At 33.8% G+C, this 16,732-nt stretch overlaps 3 protein-coding genes across 3 annotated transcripts; all 3 read right to left on the minus strand.

Annotated features, from left to right (window-relative positions):
* On the minus strand, window positions 1-3,928 carry LOC125834975 (vesicle transport protein GOT1). The gene is made up of 6 exons (XM_049514125.1): window positions 3,853-3,928; window positions 3,651-3,742; window positions 3,491-3,565; window positions 1,323-1,420; window positions 1,143-1,218; window positions 1-303 (listed from the first exon to the last, which is right to left on the minus strand). Exons 1-6 carry the CDS (start codon window positions 3,878-3,880, stop codon window positions 280-282), a joined length of 393 nt encoding a protein of 130 aa, XP_049370082.1. The 5' UTR covers window positions 3,881-3,928; the 3' UTR covers window positions 1-279.
* A 1,448-nt stretch (window positions 3,929-5,376) lies between these two features.
* LOC125834973 (clathrin interactor EPSIN 2) lies at window positions 5,377-11,402 on the minus strand. The gene is made up of 13 exons (XM_049514123.1): window positions 11,368-11,402; window positions 11,220-11,271; window positions 11,019-11,098; window positions 10,848-10,926; window positions 10,626-10,709; window positions 10,391-10,536; window positions 8,939-9,289; window positions 8,664-8,705; window positions 8,367-8,474; window positions 8,091-8,284; window positions 6,882-7,015; window positions 5,876-6,809; window positions 5,377-5,795 (listed from the first exon to the last, which is right to left on the minus strand). Exons 1-13 carry the CDS (start codon window positions 11,400-11,402, stop codon window positions 5,377-5,379), a joined length of 2,658 nt encoding a protein of 885 aa, XP_049370080.1.
* Window positions 11,403-12,787: 1,385 nt separating this feature from the next.
* On the minus strand, window positions 12,788-13,725 carry LOC125834974 (uncharacterized). Its single transcript, XM_049514124.1, has 2 exons — window positions 13,557-13,725; window positions 12,788-13,273 (listed from the first exon to the last, which is right to left on the minus strand). Exons 1-2 carry the CDS (start codon window positions 13,719-13,721, stop codon window positions 12,932-12,934), a joined length of 507 nt encoding a protein of 168 aa, XP_049370081.1. The 5' UTR covers window positions 13,722-13,725; the 3' UTR covers window positions 12,788-12,931.
* Window positions 13,726-16,732: the final 3,007 nt, after the last annotated feature.

Raw genomic sequence — 16,732 nt, forward strand, 5'->3', positions numbered from 1 at the left:
TTATGTCAAAAAGAATTTCCTTAGAAATGGTAGAGGAAACAAGGGAGAGTATATCAAAACTTGAGAACAAGAATTGCTAGTTAAGAACTTATAATGATTATCATAATCCTAATCTACATATAATATACATTTGAAAATCAAGGTGACAACAATCTGCATTACATGACAAACAACTTTGATGCATCCTAGCTCAGTATATTCTTCCTCCTTTTCAAAAACAAACTCATCAAAAGATGATGAGGAATCAAACAGGATAACTGGAGTAGACAAATCAACCAGTCAGCTACGAAAGCGGTCAAGAAGCTGAAAACAAAGGGGAAGATGTTAGAACGTAGCATGATACATTTGATACAAAAACTGAAACATATATCTGTAAAAATAAATGCTGCTGTCAATCATCTAAACCTTTTTCTTTCCCCAAGTTACACCATAATGGCCACTTCTTAGCCATGGTCCAGATCAAAGATCCATTACCTTTCTTGTTCTTATAGATATATAAAATTTTGCCCCTCTTGAGTTCTAATACATCCATGACTCGGATTTATAAAGTGAGGTTTGCTGGAAGGTTTATGGCACTACATAACACCAACGTAATGGATTTAATAAGTTTCTATTCCCAAAGAGTAGACTATGACATAAATTTGACCGTAACCAAAAAGTGGCGCCCTATGGTATGCCATTTAACCATTATCAAATGTGAGTATAAAAAATATGGCCATTTATCTGATAAAACCAGGAACCTTGAGCACAAATTAATCATATAGGAGTGCGATTTGCACAACCCAAAGCATTGAGGACAAAATTGCAACTTCAGACGACCATTAAGGACCACAAAATAACTTCCATTCTAACAACCTCAAAAGAACCAACAATGAGAAGCACAAAAACCAAAGAAACATGACCGTAGGCAAAATCAAAATCAGGCATGCCTCTGTACAATATTTAACACAACCAATCAAGGGACAAAGCCCACTTCCCTCGTTTTGGGTAAAAACTTCAACCCCATGTATCAGTTTAATTAGATGCCTTTTAAAAGGAAAAATGGCTTGAAGGAGCTGCAGAAGCTTTAAATACCCTTCCATCTCCAATGAATCCATATTTAGCCAGCCACTAATTTGAGATAGACATAAGTATTAACTCACCAGAGCAGGATACTGCAGAATCCATCCAAATACAGGAATCTGGAAAAGAAAAACCTTGATGGATGGCCAGAAACAACTGCAGGGAAAAGATCAGTGTCAAAATCTTATGTCACTCAAGGAAGACGAATGAGAAGATAAATATGAGAAAACTTGTCCGGTAACTATCCAAAAGGTGCTCACCCGAAGAGAATAATGCATCCATATATTTCCACAATGATACCCACAACTGGCCAGCGAACGAATATGAGAAAGAGCCCAAGCATAAATGATATTGTGCCCTGGAGTAAAAGAGAAAAAGGACCTAAGATGAAAACTGAAGTGATGCAACTTGTTTAGTTTCAGTCAAAGAAAGATATCGAATAAAGAAACATTTATGTCTTAAGCAAGGTAGACCATCACACGTCAGAGCCCCTCACCCCCCACCCCCCTCCACCCTAGCTCTCTCCCTCACATTATGAAGACCATTACTGTTTTCATTCTAAAACAGTAAAAATTGAGAACATAAGGCATTTAGATCCAGCAGTGAAATTACATAAGATGGATAAAACAACAAGGCATGAATGCAAAGGTTGAGAGAGAATGCATTGCCTAGAGAATTAATAGCCCTTGAGAGATAGGTTAGAAAGTTTTGTACTAAAGCAGAAGGTTCTAAGCTGTTAACTTCTGAAACATTAACGTAAGTATCATGCAGAATCACATAGAAGAGAAGCTCTCGGCAATTCTCCTCCCTACCTTTTTTTTTTGATGACCAAGAAATTCCCGAGGACGAGTAGTGCACAGTTCGAAACTTGGTGCATAATAGTCCACACTTCTACCCTTCTACACTTAAATACCAGGATATTGTCTATGGTAGGGTTCGAACCCATGACGTGCTTTCCCTCTGTGCTTTTCGGACTTAAGCCTAGTTGTCATGACCACGAGAAATGGAAATCAAGCCACCTAAACAAGCTCTATATCATAGACTACAGATGGAAGATAAATTATTCTACATAGCTCAAAAGAAATAAGTCGAACTAACATAGAGCAATAGGAATACTTCAGTGGGGTTTGCAACTGATCAAGTAAAGAAGAAGTTGGAATCAAATTAATAGCTAAACTGCTAGTTGGATATGTAACTATCTGAAGTTGCATTGGTGGGTACCAGAAACATCTGCAGAAGATGCAATTTATAAATTACAGAATTTCAATACATATGGAAGATATGGAGAGGTGATAAGACATGACATGGTTCAACTGCAGTTTACCAAGGATATGACCCTAGATAGGAAGATATGAAGGTCAGGGATTAGGGTAGAAGGTTAGTAGGTAGTCGAGCATTGTCTAGTTCCCTTATCAGTTTTATTATTATTACTCTCATGCTATCTTATTCTTCGATCTTAGTATTACCTGTTGTTTCCTTTGCTTCAATTATCGTATTAGTTGTTGTTGCTACTATTCTCTTCTGCAGATTCTTAGCTATTGTATTTGCTTTACATACTTGATCCTTTTTTGATATGCTTTACTTGAGACGAGGGTGTATCGGAAACAACTTCTCTATCTTCACAAGGTAGGGGTAAGGCCCCGTACACACCACCCTCCTCATACCCCACTTGTGGGATTATACTGGGTTTGTTGTTATTGTTGTTGTTGCAATACATAAGGGAGATTGTGAGCATTGAACCTTTTTACTCTTTCCTTTACTAAAACAAGAAGTTTATATTGCCTCACAAAAGGTAATGGAGCCTCTCCAGATATTTTTATGTTAACGATCTTTTCCCAGAGAAGTAGAAGGTTTGCCTTGGTAGCCTTTCATTCAGTATATTTTAAGACATTATGGGTTAGAATTTTGTGTTCTTCTCATCACTTAAAAGGAGCTTTGTGAAATTTTGGAGCATCTAGGAGACACATTATCATGGTCTGCTCCTTTGTGACCTATTCCTGAACTTCTTAATTTTCATTCTTAGTATTTTTTTTAAACAGAAAGCACAACTGATTTAAAAAGCTTTACCTCTGAAGACAAATTAAAAATCTATCTGAAAAGACAACAAAATAACCTCGTGCTAGAGAGCAACTAGTATTCAGAGTCGCGTTTAAGCCACACTGCGACATTGTGTTCGAATTTAACAATCGAAGCTTTAGCAAAGCCTAAGGATTAGGTATTGCAACAAGCATGATATATGCCAAATCAATCACATGGAAGAGCTAAATCTGCTAGATCTGTTAAACTGCACCACAGAAATATGAGATTGCTCTTATATACAGAAAATTGCTAATATAAGCAGCAGAAAATGCTATTACTACGCATTGAGTGAATTATAACAGGACAATAGGATGTATTCCTCAATTACTTATCCAAAAAATGTCCCTACCTTGTAGTTTACTTTGAAGAGCTGTAATGTAGAACGCAAGCCCAACAGAAGTGCTACACCTGCTAACAGAAGTATCTAGGACAAGGTATGAAGAAGAAATTAGTTGGTAGTTTCATAAACCCAACATTATATAAAACATACATAACTACAGATTACTTACATTAGCCAGCGCAAGCAAACCCCTGTCGAAGAACAACATTATGGCAAGAAATGTGAAAAAGATGCCAAATCCAATGAGACCTAACCCAACCTCTGCAAGGTTTATAAAATTTTCAAGGTGAGATGCTAAGCTATATATTAGTAAATAGAGTGTAGATCTTGAATGCATTTATGGCTCTTTGAAGATACAGAAAATTGCTTACTTTTTTGTTCATCTAATTCATATGCCATCTCGCTGATACTGTGCCTCTTTCTAAAATCAGAGCTGCAGTATCTTCCTACAAATGATTAGCATAAGAATATATATGTAATACAGTAGACTTTCAATTTAAGTAATAGTAGTAACGATAACGCGAATGCAACTATTGAATTACAGAATCAATCCACCTGTATTGAGACATCAGCCAAATTATAACTCATTCTCTTTCTTGTTTATTTAACCAAAAATGTGAAACTTTCATTTGACAAACAAAGTAAACATAAAACTGAAATCTAGCATGCCATCTTCTTTTTTAAAACTAAAAATCCATTCTTTGATTTATGCATAACTTTTTCTCTATTTTCTTCCTAATTTCAATTTATTTTGATAACAAAAAATCTAGCGTTTTTCAGCTTTCTAACGATTTTTTTTTTTTTTGGGGGAATGGATTTTTGGGTATCAAGACCTTCCAAGTTCCATTTTTTCAGATTTTGCATACAAAAGGGTACTAAGAAACAATGAATTAAGGTGAAGAAGAGAAAATTACCACTTAGATTCGGCTTCTCTCAACAATTCAGATCGCTTACACTTGCAGTACCGGTTCCGGCCGAATGGTATTCCTACTGCTCTCTCACTTTTGCTTTTCTTATTTTCTTAGCACAACCTATCCTTTTTTTTTTTTGAATTAAATTAGTTTTAATTTTTTGGAAATAACCTCTCTAATTTGATGTACACCAACGTTATTGTTGTATGTTTCTTGAATGGTCTTTATCCAAAAAATAAAATAAAAAATTAAATTGTTGTTTTTATAATTCGTTTCATAGAAATATGTCAATTTTATTGTATTCTTATCACTAGCCACAATAGTCTTAAGATCAATTAGCAAATTATTGGTTGGTGTTTGAAGAAGAAAATGTGATACTGTTTTCTTTTACTGTATAAAAAAGTACCTAGTATCTAAAAATATTTTTCTTGCGTCTAAAAACATCATCCCAAAATCGAATAAACTTTGCAATAAAAAGTAGGAATTCAAGAACATGGTGAAACTCGATAGTGAAATACACACATTATAGATATTTAATTGAAACTCGATTGAAAGAAGAACGAAATATCGAAATGAAACAAAAGTAAAATAAATATATCAATGCATAAATGGTTCCTATATTGGAAATTTTAGATAATGCATAAGTTGAAGGGTCAACTTTTTGTTCAGAAATCAAGTGTAACATAAACAATAATGACTCCAAAAAATCTACATGTATGTATACAAATGGACGAAGCTGCAAAAAAGGACACCTGAGATAGGTGATCCTAAAATAATACACAACAGCTAAAAAATGTGCAACTGCAAAACAACCCTGAAACATGGAATTAAGATACAATTCTATCCTCTTATCTACAAATGCTAATCCAAAATATAGACTCTACAACAGATGGTGAGCTCAACAGGCCAACACTATTCACTAGAATACATTCTATCGCGTAGTTTTTCAATCTTCTTTAGTTTCCCAAATGCACAGGCTTAAGCTTATTGGTATCCACCACCGAATGGTTGTTGGCCATAGTTACCTGTGCCCATCATGGGATTGTAGCCTCCTGGCATAATAGATCCACCAGTTGGTTGTTGCATTTGTACTCCTTGCCCCATGTTCATGTTCATGCTCATTCCCATATGCATTGGTCTAGCCATCCCCATGCCCATAGGCTGGCTTACTCCATATACTCCAGGAGCACCAACACCCATGCCCATGCCAACCCCTGCCATTGGATTTGACAAAGGCCTTAGAGCACCTGCACCAGCACGGCCAATACCAGAACCAGAACCCATTGCTTTACCCATTGTAACAGTTGATGTCACAGGGGTTATACTAGGTTTCTCCATCCTCTTCTCCTTGCGGTTAATAGCATCAAAATCAACTCCAATATCAGCTAAAGGATTTGTCTTAGCTACATACCAAAAATTGCAATGTTATGACTATGAAGGAAAAATAAAAGATATACGAAAAGGCAAAAGCACGATAACCTACATCCAGAAATGTTCAAATTGATCAATCCACGACTCAGTGTATCCGCCCACACGGTAGATTTTGTCTCAAATTTGTCTTTCGCTTGTTGGTTGCCGATGACGAGAGCTGTTGAAATTGGAGTAGACAGTGGGGGCATTGACACATTATTTGTTTGATTTTGTGAATATTGAAGATTCATTTGTGAAGGCATATGGGATGCAGTAGCTGCCTGCGTAAGGAAAGATGGTCCAGTAGGACTTTGACCCATTTGCATTCTAATTGAACTTGTATCTCCCAATCCTGTGTTGTAACCTCCAAAGTTAACATTGGTCTGCAGAGATTGACCAGCAGTTACCTGAAATGAACCCGATGCAAATGGGAAGCCATTAAGAGGTGCAAATTGACCACTTTGCGGACCAAAACTTGTCTGTGGTGTTTGGCCAGGTTGAACTGAATAACCACAAAAATATGGTGAATTGCTCGTTTGACCAGTAAACCCAATCTGAGATAAAGGTTGCCCGTGAATAGGAAAGCTAGTCTGTGGTAACTGTAAACCAGGTTGAGCTGCAAAACCTGTTGGTGAAGCATCCTGAACATGGGTAGTTGTATAACCTGTTGGTTGTACAGCTAGCCCACTGTAAGATGGAAAACCTGTCTGCGCTGTAAATGGGACACTTGAAATTGCATGGTCACTAGAGGGATGCAGAGAAGGTGAAGGAGCAGAAGGAGGGAGAATATCAGCCAATATATCAATATCATGGTTGGATGTGGACAGCTCCTGATGAGCATAATTGGGTGCTGCATATGTTATACTCGGGATCTCAGCACACAGTTCAGGACTTAGATTTGAGTTAGGAGGGAAAGATGGAGGAGAAATGTTTTGCGGCTGATTTTGAACTGTGTCTGAGGTTGGTACAGCTTTGAAAGGACCATCACCAAAAGGGTCCTCAAACATCTGCAAGAAATCTGCATTCAGTAAGTAAATGACAACTCTTTGTTAATAAACAGTAGTCCTGGAAGCATTAACCTCAGACGTGGTTGTAGTTGTTGATGCAAGGACTAATGAATTAGAAGAAAATGGCTCAGATAAGGAGCCAAGTAAATCCACTTCAGTGCCAATGGAAGTAATTGGAATAGGATTATTTGATTGAGCCCTGGCCACTGCTCAGTCAAAAATTGAAATTTTTAGCTCAGAAAAATTAAGTAACACGTGTTCGTGTTGAGATGTGCAATAATAAGAAATATATAGCAATTTTAAGTATCAAATAATCCAATATGACATGGAAAATGATCTACCAATGAAGATTTACTTATAAGTATGACTAATCAACATATGAAGAAATTCCAATTTTGTATAGAAGCTTCAACATATTTAATTAAATCTCTGAATTGCCTCATACTTTGTAATTCCAATGCCAAACAAGGAAGTCTACATGTGATAGTGCACCTTTTTAAAGATTACAAGGGAATAAAGAGGGATAATGTGGGGTCAGAAAATACCTGTTAATTTTATAGTAAGAGAGCAGACAATTGTTTGAGTGAGAAGTGATTCATAAAAGAAGTGAACCACAAAAGTTCTCTTTCTGGTAAACTGGCCATCTTAAATTGAAAATTTTTCTTCTTGAGAAACTTATCATTGTTTTTGAAGACTATGGGGGAAGATTTTCATGCTTATTAAAACCAAAGGAGTATATCTATATCGGCATATATATTTTGCATAGAATTTTCTGTTAAATTTAGTTGTCCTCCGTAGAATGGTTTCCAACTTTACCTAACATGTGCAAAAGTATATTTCACGTTCAAACAGTTTCTACCACTAGTGACGAAACGATAAAACTTCAAGGAATCAGGTTCTTATCATCAACCACAATCATAGTAAAATAACCTTAATTGTGCGACACGCTTAAGTAACACCTTTCATTGACAGAGATAAGTAGATAACCGACACAACTATGGTTTACACTATGAAGGTAGGGCTAGTGAAGACAACAACAAACTAGTAGGTCTTCATTACCAGAAAACACCTGTCCAAAGTGTTTGACTACACTGCTATACTTGAGCATTAATAGCATGTTTGGCCAAGCTGCAGAAATCAACTTATTTTGAGATGCACTTCTTATTAGAAATACTTTGAGATTGCAGTCTGTGTTTGACTAAATCATTTAGGAATGATTTTGTTAGTAAATAGGTTATAAATATATTTGAGCCTGTTGATTGTTAAAGTAGGTCCACTTACCTGAAAAAGAAGCTCGAGGATCAAATTCATCAAAGCTCTCAATATCCTTGTTCTCTGGTGGAGTAGTAGCTGAAAGTGGAGTGGACAATGAAGCAGCAACTGGTGCAACGGCAGGGGTGGCTTCCTTGTTTGGACTTTCAATTGCATGAGGTGAGGAAACTTTAGGAGCAGATGTTGAAGTTGTTTCCACATTCCTTTCACAACGAAAAATAAAGATCTACATAAAATTTACAGGAAAAGAAAGTTGGGCTAAGAATCTTCTCACACAACTATTACCTCTCACTATGTGTGGGGCTTTGAGATGCACCAATAGATTCCTCATAACTGGGAGGTAGATCGAGGTTTTGTTCAGAAAACCTTCTCTCATGTTGCATACCGTTAACACTGAAATTGAACATGTAAATTTCTTCATAAAGGAAAAAAATTCCCTAATTAGTCTAATGTTGTATATGTGTGTGTACATATCATCTAATGCTACACATACACATTATTTTATCTATAAGGTTTACTTCATACAAGAGAGAAATCATATAACAGAACTTAAGAAAAAACTAAAAGAGTCAATAATATCACCTTCCATCTTGAGAGCGATCCTCAGCCCTTGCACTGCTTTCTCTATTAGTCAAAGGTAATAGTCAACCATAACGATTAAAGTAACGCATTCATTAGTACTACTGAAGAAGATCAGAACATTATTGAATTGATGAAAACTACAAATCATATTTCAGAATAATGACAGGAATAAAATAGGGTGCTTGAAAAGAACCTATTTAGTTTTCTATCAGAATTTGAAACTTACACTACGTCAAAACAAACTATGCCTTCAAAGATAATACGAAAAGACAAACCTAGGAGAGTATTGACCATCATCATCATAAGCACGATCCCTGTTGTCATAGCTTGTACTTCTTGAGTCATTACTGTAGTCATCTACACTCTGACGATGATCATCATCTCTGTTTTCATCTTGGCTACGGTCATCATAACCTCTACCATAGCGATCCCCATCATGACTGTATGAATTACCATACCTACCATATTTGTCCTCATCTCTATAACCCCATTCTTTTTCTCTCCCATATCCATTTCTCTCTTCATCTCTGCCTCTATAACGTTCCTCTTCATATCTGTCACCATACCCTCCTGAACTTGAATATGAACCAGGTCGATGCATATCACCCCTTGATGAGTTGTGGAATCTATCAAGATGATGAGAAAAATTTAAGATGTCTTGCCATTGTAAGGACGACCAACAAAAAACAACACAAATTTGGCAAAACTTGCCTTTTAAGAATGTAATCATACCTTTAACTTAAATCTTATCGTTCATTTCAGTTATAAATTGTCCATCAGAATGTTGTCTCACCATTAGTTAAATTTTCTTTCCCGTCTCCAAATTAATAAAAAAGATTATATTTCTTCAATGAGAAAAGCTGCTATTCAACTAAACATATATCAAATGGATCAGAAAAGATCTAAGAGTCAAGTATACAATAAAACAAGCTCTATAATTAACTGATGTTTGTACTTTCCATCTTCGTGTTTTGCATTTTACTAGTAGTGTTGAATCTATCCATGTTGATCATCATCAGATTACATATCAAAACTATAAACTAGTACGGAAAGACAAAATATATGTTTTGTTATGAAGAGAGAAACAAACTGATCAATAGATTGTTTTCTTCCCATACAACAAAGAAGTTGGTGCAAGTGAAATAGTCCAGTGGTGAAATAGAAGAGGCAAGTTCATATTTTGTGAAAGAAGTATTATTGAAATTGCTCTGAAGCAATTCTAATATAAATAACTTTCACTAACACATCAGAATCACTTAATTCTTGAAAAGTATATATTAAAATTTGATGGAAGTACTACAACACAGTTAACAATCTTTCGGAGTTGAGGTGAGCTTTATCCTGAAACCACTGTTAATATTTTCTTTTTAGAAAAATCTTTTAGAGTTCAGACTATGTCTCACTTGAATTTTTTATTGACAACCAAAAACAAGTTCAGGTATTCACAAAATGTAGATTAATAATTTTCATCCGCAAAATGACAGGTTAGAGAAAAGCAAATCACATTTTATCTCAAAAAACTTATATTCACATCACATTTTACTAAGATTAGATTGCAGAAAATGTAGATATTAGTGGACACAAGAATACAGAACAATGACTAAATATAGAGACATAATGGTAGCAATCAATTTCTTTAATTTTTCTCTTTTTTTATTTTTTATTTTTATGTGTACGCGTGTGTGGAGAAGGGGGTATGAATGTGGTGCAAATTGAAGAAGACTTACTTGTCCCTGTTGGTAGCTGCCTTTCGGCGGACTTCTTGTATCCTCTCCTTATCATTGACAAGAAGAACAAGACTCTGAGATTTCTTTCTAACATGGCTTCCCTGATCTTTTCCACTAGAGTCGATGAATTGAAAATCAGATAACATCTGTGATAAACACCAAAGAAGATATCTCAGATACTAAAATTGCAGATTATGTCATCATACTCGTATATCAAAACAAAGAAGACACTTACAGATATTTGATATGAATGTTCCCTTATTTCATCTATGACACGCTCCGATCCACTGGCTACTAAGTAATCCAAAACAACTAAAGCCTGAAATTAACCATTGGAGTTTATTATAACAAATCAATAATGTGGTTGGTATAAAGATTTTGTAACATAGAAAATGCCACATTCAGGAGAAATTTTCCAGAGATGTTGTAATGCGAGAGGAGTCAAATAAAATCAAACCTTGTAAACATGCCGCCAATTTTTTCCAGTATCATTGAGACGCTTCCAAATTAAAGGCATAATCATTTGGTACTGATGACTGAAAATTTTGAGTTGAACTGTTAATTAGGAGAAAAGGAAATAAGAATAGCACAATTAAATAAAGATGGTGGTACAGACAAACAAGCTTACTAGTTTGTTGAAGCTTGAGCAATATCTGCAAGAAGTGATCCATGAGCACCCCAGGGCTCATTGCTAGTTGCATCAAGCACCTTAAATAGAGATATTAGTACTTTCTTAGAGAGATAAACTTCAAGCACAAGGGCATATTAAGTAAGGCATCTAGTTTTGTAGTTGCATATATGCAGAGAAGAATGAATGAATGTAACTTACCTTTTGCTCCAGGGAAGGGACCTTTAGAACATTTTTGTTCACCCCTCGCTTGCTGCAATAATAGTTAAAGAATTAACATGAGCAAATTTTGACATATATAGATAGAGAAATGACAAGTAGCAAAAGTTTTGGAAGTAATTAAACTTACAGGTCCCTCACAGTTTGACCCAAGGCCTTTTTCATTTTGGTAGCAGGCCAATTCACCTGAGACACAAGGAAGAAACTCATTTATATCGTCGCTCTTTGTTGAAGTTCATTTGCAATTATTTTCTAGTTGAAAGTCATCTCTTCAATACACATGCAGAGGCATAGATTCTACAAAGAAGTCAACTAAATAAATAAAGACATCTTCAATGATAACATTGTTATCCTATATTACTCATATTTTTTGTTCATTAATTTCCCACCCACAATTAATTCTATCTTTCATACAGAACATCTACATTCAACAATAAAATAAACAAACCCCATAAAAAGTTAATGGATACAAATTCCATAATTCAGCAAAAAAACAAATGACCAGTTTCTTATTTCACCATTTTGCTGACCAATACATTGACAAAATGAAGCATTATAAATTTCCATCCGAACAATCAGCAATGTTGTTAATTAGTTTTTGGAAATTAAAAGTTACATAACAAAATGAAACCTTAAATCAACAATGAATTAATGACAGATGAATGAAAAGCCAAATAAAGAGATGTAAAAATTAGAACCTGATGGAATTTGATACATACACCCTCCTCCCAATACAAGATCTGATACAACAAAAGAAATAAATAATATTGAATGGGGAGGGAGGAGGGGGAAAGAGCTACAAATTAATTTTTTTTATTTTTTATTTTTTGTGAGAGAAGTTGTAACGTTAGCGTTCAAACAAAAGAGACTCTTTCCATGGTGTACAACAACTTCTTTTCATGATATATACATATAGTTACTAAATTCATTGACCATTTTACATTTTTTACTAATTAATGTTTTAACTTGCTTTCCTTTATCAATTGTCCTTAATTAGTTTCGCCTATATATTTTAATATTGGGATCGGAATACTCTTGTCTATAGTTTTATTGCGCCGTGAGAAAGTGACTAACCTTATTTTGAATTGAGAAAAATGACATTTGGTTCTCATTGTATAAGTTAGGTTACTTAAATGAAATGCAATAATAGGTATATATCCTCTGTTACTATTAATGTGATAAAACAAACAATTCATGACGTGCAATTAATTATAGAGTATAAAGTTGTTACTTCTTCTCGTATATTACAACATCATCTGTTTTGGCTTTTGTAATAAATAAAGCGTCGCATAGTTTGGTTCAAAATTCAGTCTAGTACTGAGTTTTTTTAAATATGTGGCACCACATGATTAACGCGTCAATAAATGCATCCTTTTAAAAATATTGGGGTACGTACGTTTGTGGAGAAAGTGAATAGTAATACTCCATTTTATATCGGTTAGTAGAGTACTAGAACCTCCGCAAAATTAATGTCAAAATTTGGACAAGTTTATGTATTATCCCAACGAGTTTGACAGAAATAGAAATTGATGAAGATTAGATGCAGTAAGTGATGTTTGAAAGTTATTTACTATTTCAAGTACACAAAGGAAGAAAGAATAAAAAGAGAAACACTACATGATGACACTAATTGGAGGCTTACTAACCACCACATTTTTTTCCCAAGCAACAAAGAGGTAGTAGTAGCTAGCTAGCTAGTTCAAGAGGCTCAAAGTGTCATAACACTTTGTGGTGGCATTGTTTTTGTTGGAAAGTAGAGAGTGGACATACTTGCAATTAGGACAACATGGTGATGACTGTGACACTATCACTAATAGATGACAATTTGAACATGGCAATGCTATCATATTGTTGCTCCCACTAGTACTGTTGCTTTTGTTCTGTTTCTTTGAGTAGTAGTCATGATCATGATCATGATCATCATCCATTTGAATTGTCCTTGATGATATGTTTAGTTCAAGGTCTAGCTTTTGGTCCTTTGGCCAATCCCATGTCTTCCTCAGTGTTTTCCTATTTAGGTAGTACATTCTTCCTGACTGCAAGTAATTTGTTGCAAAATAAACATCATTAGTTAAACAAAAAAGAAGAGTAAAAGTACTGAATTCATGTTCTTGACCCTATAGTAGCAACAGTGGCAGAGGCAGAATTTTCACCTAGCTAGTTCAACATATACTATAAGAAAGGACTTGACTTTAATTTGTATATACTATACACTTTAGCTTTGCTATTGACTGATAAAAGATTTATATATCGGTGCATATAACTTAAACTGTTTAATAGAAAATAGATATTAGATTTGAAGTGAAAGAAAGGGTATACTTCAAGATCAAGACATTGCTCCCAATCCAAAGGAAGAGGATCTTTAAGTTGAAGATCAACACTAGCTTGAATCATTTCTTGCTTTCTCTTCATTGGAAGATTGATTTGATGAGATTCATAATTGGAAAGATAAGAAGGAGCCAATGAAAGTTCAGGGAATTCCATGACTATATATGTATATTGAGTAACCAAAACTTTTGATTACAAGTAGACAATTGTTGTGTTTTATATATGAAGGGAAATTACTTATAGGACAAGGAAAAATTAAAGTAAATTCCTATAGTAGTTGAAATATATTTTTGTTGGCAGAGAGGGTCATGCAAGAAGGTGAGTCTACTTAAATTGGCTTTCATCAAACACATTTAAAGGAGGAGGGGAGGGGTCAGGCCAAACATTTAATGAAACAAGTAGATATATCACTTTAATGCCCCAAAATCCTACTACTACTACTCTCTCATATTGGCATTTAAAATCCCTCCATCTACAGATGAAACATTAAAACCTCAATTTATTGTGCTGTTTCCATTTCAACTATTTCCTTTAATTCACACCCTTTGCCAAAAGAAACATTTATTATTTTCCTAGCCAAGCTTAACTTCACTTGCCCACCGTATTAAAAATAGATGTTCATTTATACTCCCTTTGTCCAATAATAGTTGTCCGTTATTCATGACTTTGTACATTTCTTAAGAAACTATAAATAGAGGGGTAATTTTACTATATCACCCTTTGATATAATATATACAATGTCTTGAAAATGTAATAGGAAAATGACTATAATTAATGATAAGGGTAAATTAGGAAGTGTAAAATTATCCATTGATTTCATAAAGTTAACAAGTATTGTTATATATCCGAAAATAGTATAGTAGACAACTATTGTTGGACGGAGGAGGGAGTACTTGTCTAGTATGGAAAACAAAGATTTAATTTACCATTTTTTACTCATTTTACTCTTATTATTAAGTACTCCCTTCATCCCAAAATATATAAGTGTGATCACATTAGTAAAAATCATGTTTATTAAGAAATCAATATATACAATATGTAGTTTACTAAGTTATACCTATTTAATAAATGTTTTTTTTTTGTGAATTGAAAACTATCAAGAAGATGGATAGTAATGCTATAGTTGGAAAGTATATTTCTAAAGTGACTTATTTTGTGACAATTTATTTTTTTGCTAAAGTTATACGTATTTGGGGACGGAGTGAGTACAAATTGTTTCATATTCATTTCCAATGAGTGAGATGACTTGTAGTACTAATTAGGTTAAAAAAATTACGTTCCCTAGAGTTTTCGCCCTTTTGTTCCCTTCACTATCTTTTAGTTGGAAGGACTGGATGCTTATCGTCTTTAAGTAGTATGTCAAATCAAAGTATCAAACATTGACAAATAAATATGGATGGATAAGTGAGTATAAATTAAATTTTGTACTCTCTTTGTTTTTATTTATATGTCATTATTTTAGATTTCACATTTTTTTAAAAACTATGTAAGTTTATTATTGTACCTTTATTTAGCGTTATCTTGAAGTCAATATTTCAATAAATGAACATAAATTAATTTATTTTGATTAATTAAATTAACCAATGAACATGAATTAATCATTTAGTTTTCCTATGTTGGTCAAATTAATACTTTCAAGGCTAATTTCTCTCAAGGGTAAAATATGAAGAATAACGTCATTTATGTATTGGTTTTGTGAAATGAAAAATATTAATTTTTTTAGTAAGGACAAAATGTAAATAGGAACGGAGGGAGTATCTAATTTGAAAGTCCTTAATTTAACTACCACCTTCATCTCACATATAGTTCATTCATTAACACACTACAATTAATGACTTCAATTATTAAAAGGGAAATTTTCTGTATCCCAAACTCATTTATATGTTCATGAGATTAAAATAACAGAAAACCAAAAGATAACTTGAATGAAAAAAGTTAAGTTTTATGCAATGTATAGTGCTGAAAATAAATGGAGGGGGTTAATTGAAGGCCTCCACTAGAAAGGTATGGATTCATTACCCCCTTTTTAAGCATTAAATGGAGAAAACCATACTAGAACCCTAAAAAATTGTATATTTTACTTAAAATTAAAATATTTTGAAATATTGTCATCTTAAAACATTGATTTCATTTACTTTGAAACATGTGTAATGTAAAGTCAATAATAAAAAATTTATTGTATTTATATATATATATTGCTTGGTGGTAAACAAACTAGCACACTCCATGATAAATTAGACAAAGGGGATTTCTACTTTACACAATATATGTAACATAACAAATGTCACTAGTATATAGTAAGTACTCCCTATCGATAGCCAAGGGTGAATTCAAGTTATGAAGTTTGGATTTTATTGAGAATTCATTAGATATATAAAACAAATTTGCTTCTTATTTATTTTTTCTTTACAAGAAGTCACACAACATTTTGTTTGGTCTCTCTATTTCTTTATAATTTGAGATTATTAAGAATTTATAAATTTTAAATTCTAAATTCACCTACGTGAATAACCATTGCATTTCCATTAATTTGTGAGTAGATGTGTTAACTTCTTCTCTATGAAATCTTCATTTGCAATTAATGAGAAGTTGGGAGACTGCAATATCTATATACGATCGAATTTAATTCATTAAAGAGAGAGGGAGTATATATTATCTACTACAACACCTCATTTATTGGTATGTGAATAAGTACTTGCAGTTATAGCCTGCAAACCTAGTTGGATACTCTTCAATTGCAAAAATTCACATCAATTTAAGTTTATCTTGCGTGCTAGCTCGACAATCATAAAATTAGTATTTAATTTTAAGAATACTAGCACTACCTCGGATCCGTTCAAAATGTCATTTTAGCAAAACAAATTTGGTTCAAAATGAGAATGCATTAATTATTAATTTTTCAAATCAACCCTTGCTTAATTGTTATTACTCATTTTGTAGGAGAGATTCATTTAGTCAAAATAGCCTTTAAACATGATCCAAGTTAGAAATATACAATTTGAATCTTGGAGAAATTTGACCATGATATAGTATTCGGGTTGCAGCCTTAGGTAACTTTGTTCCAAACTTCCGATATAATTGAACCAGACATGGCCGCTAGCTCCTCAATTTCTAAGTCTTTCTTGCCCTATAACGCGGATAAAGCAAAAGGGAATTGCTTTAAAATG

Source organism: Solanum verrucosum, unplaced genomic scaffold (assembly GCF_900185275.1).
Source record: "Solanum verrucosum unplaced genomic scaffold, falcon-dt-bn FXZP01000184.1, whole genome shotgun sequence".
Taxonomy (NCBI): domain Eukaryota; kingdom Viridiplantae; phylum Streptophyta; class Magnoliopsida; order Solanales; family Solanaceae; genus Solanum; species Solanum verrucosum.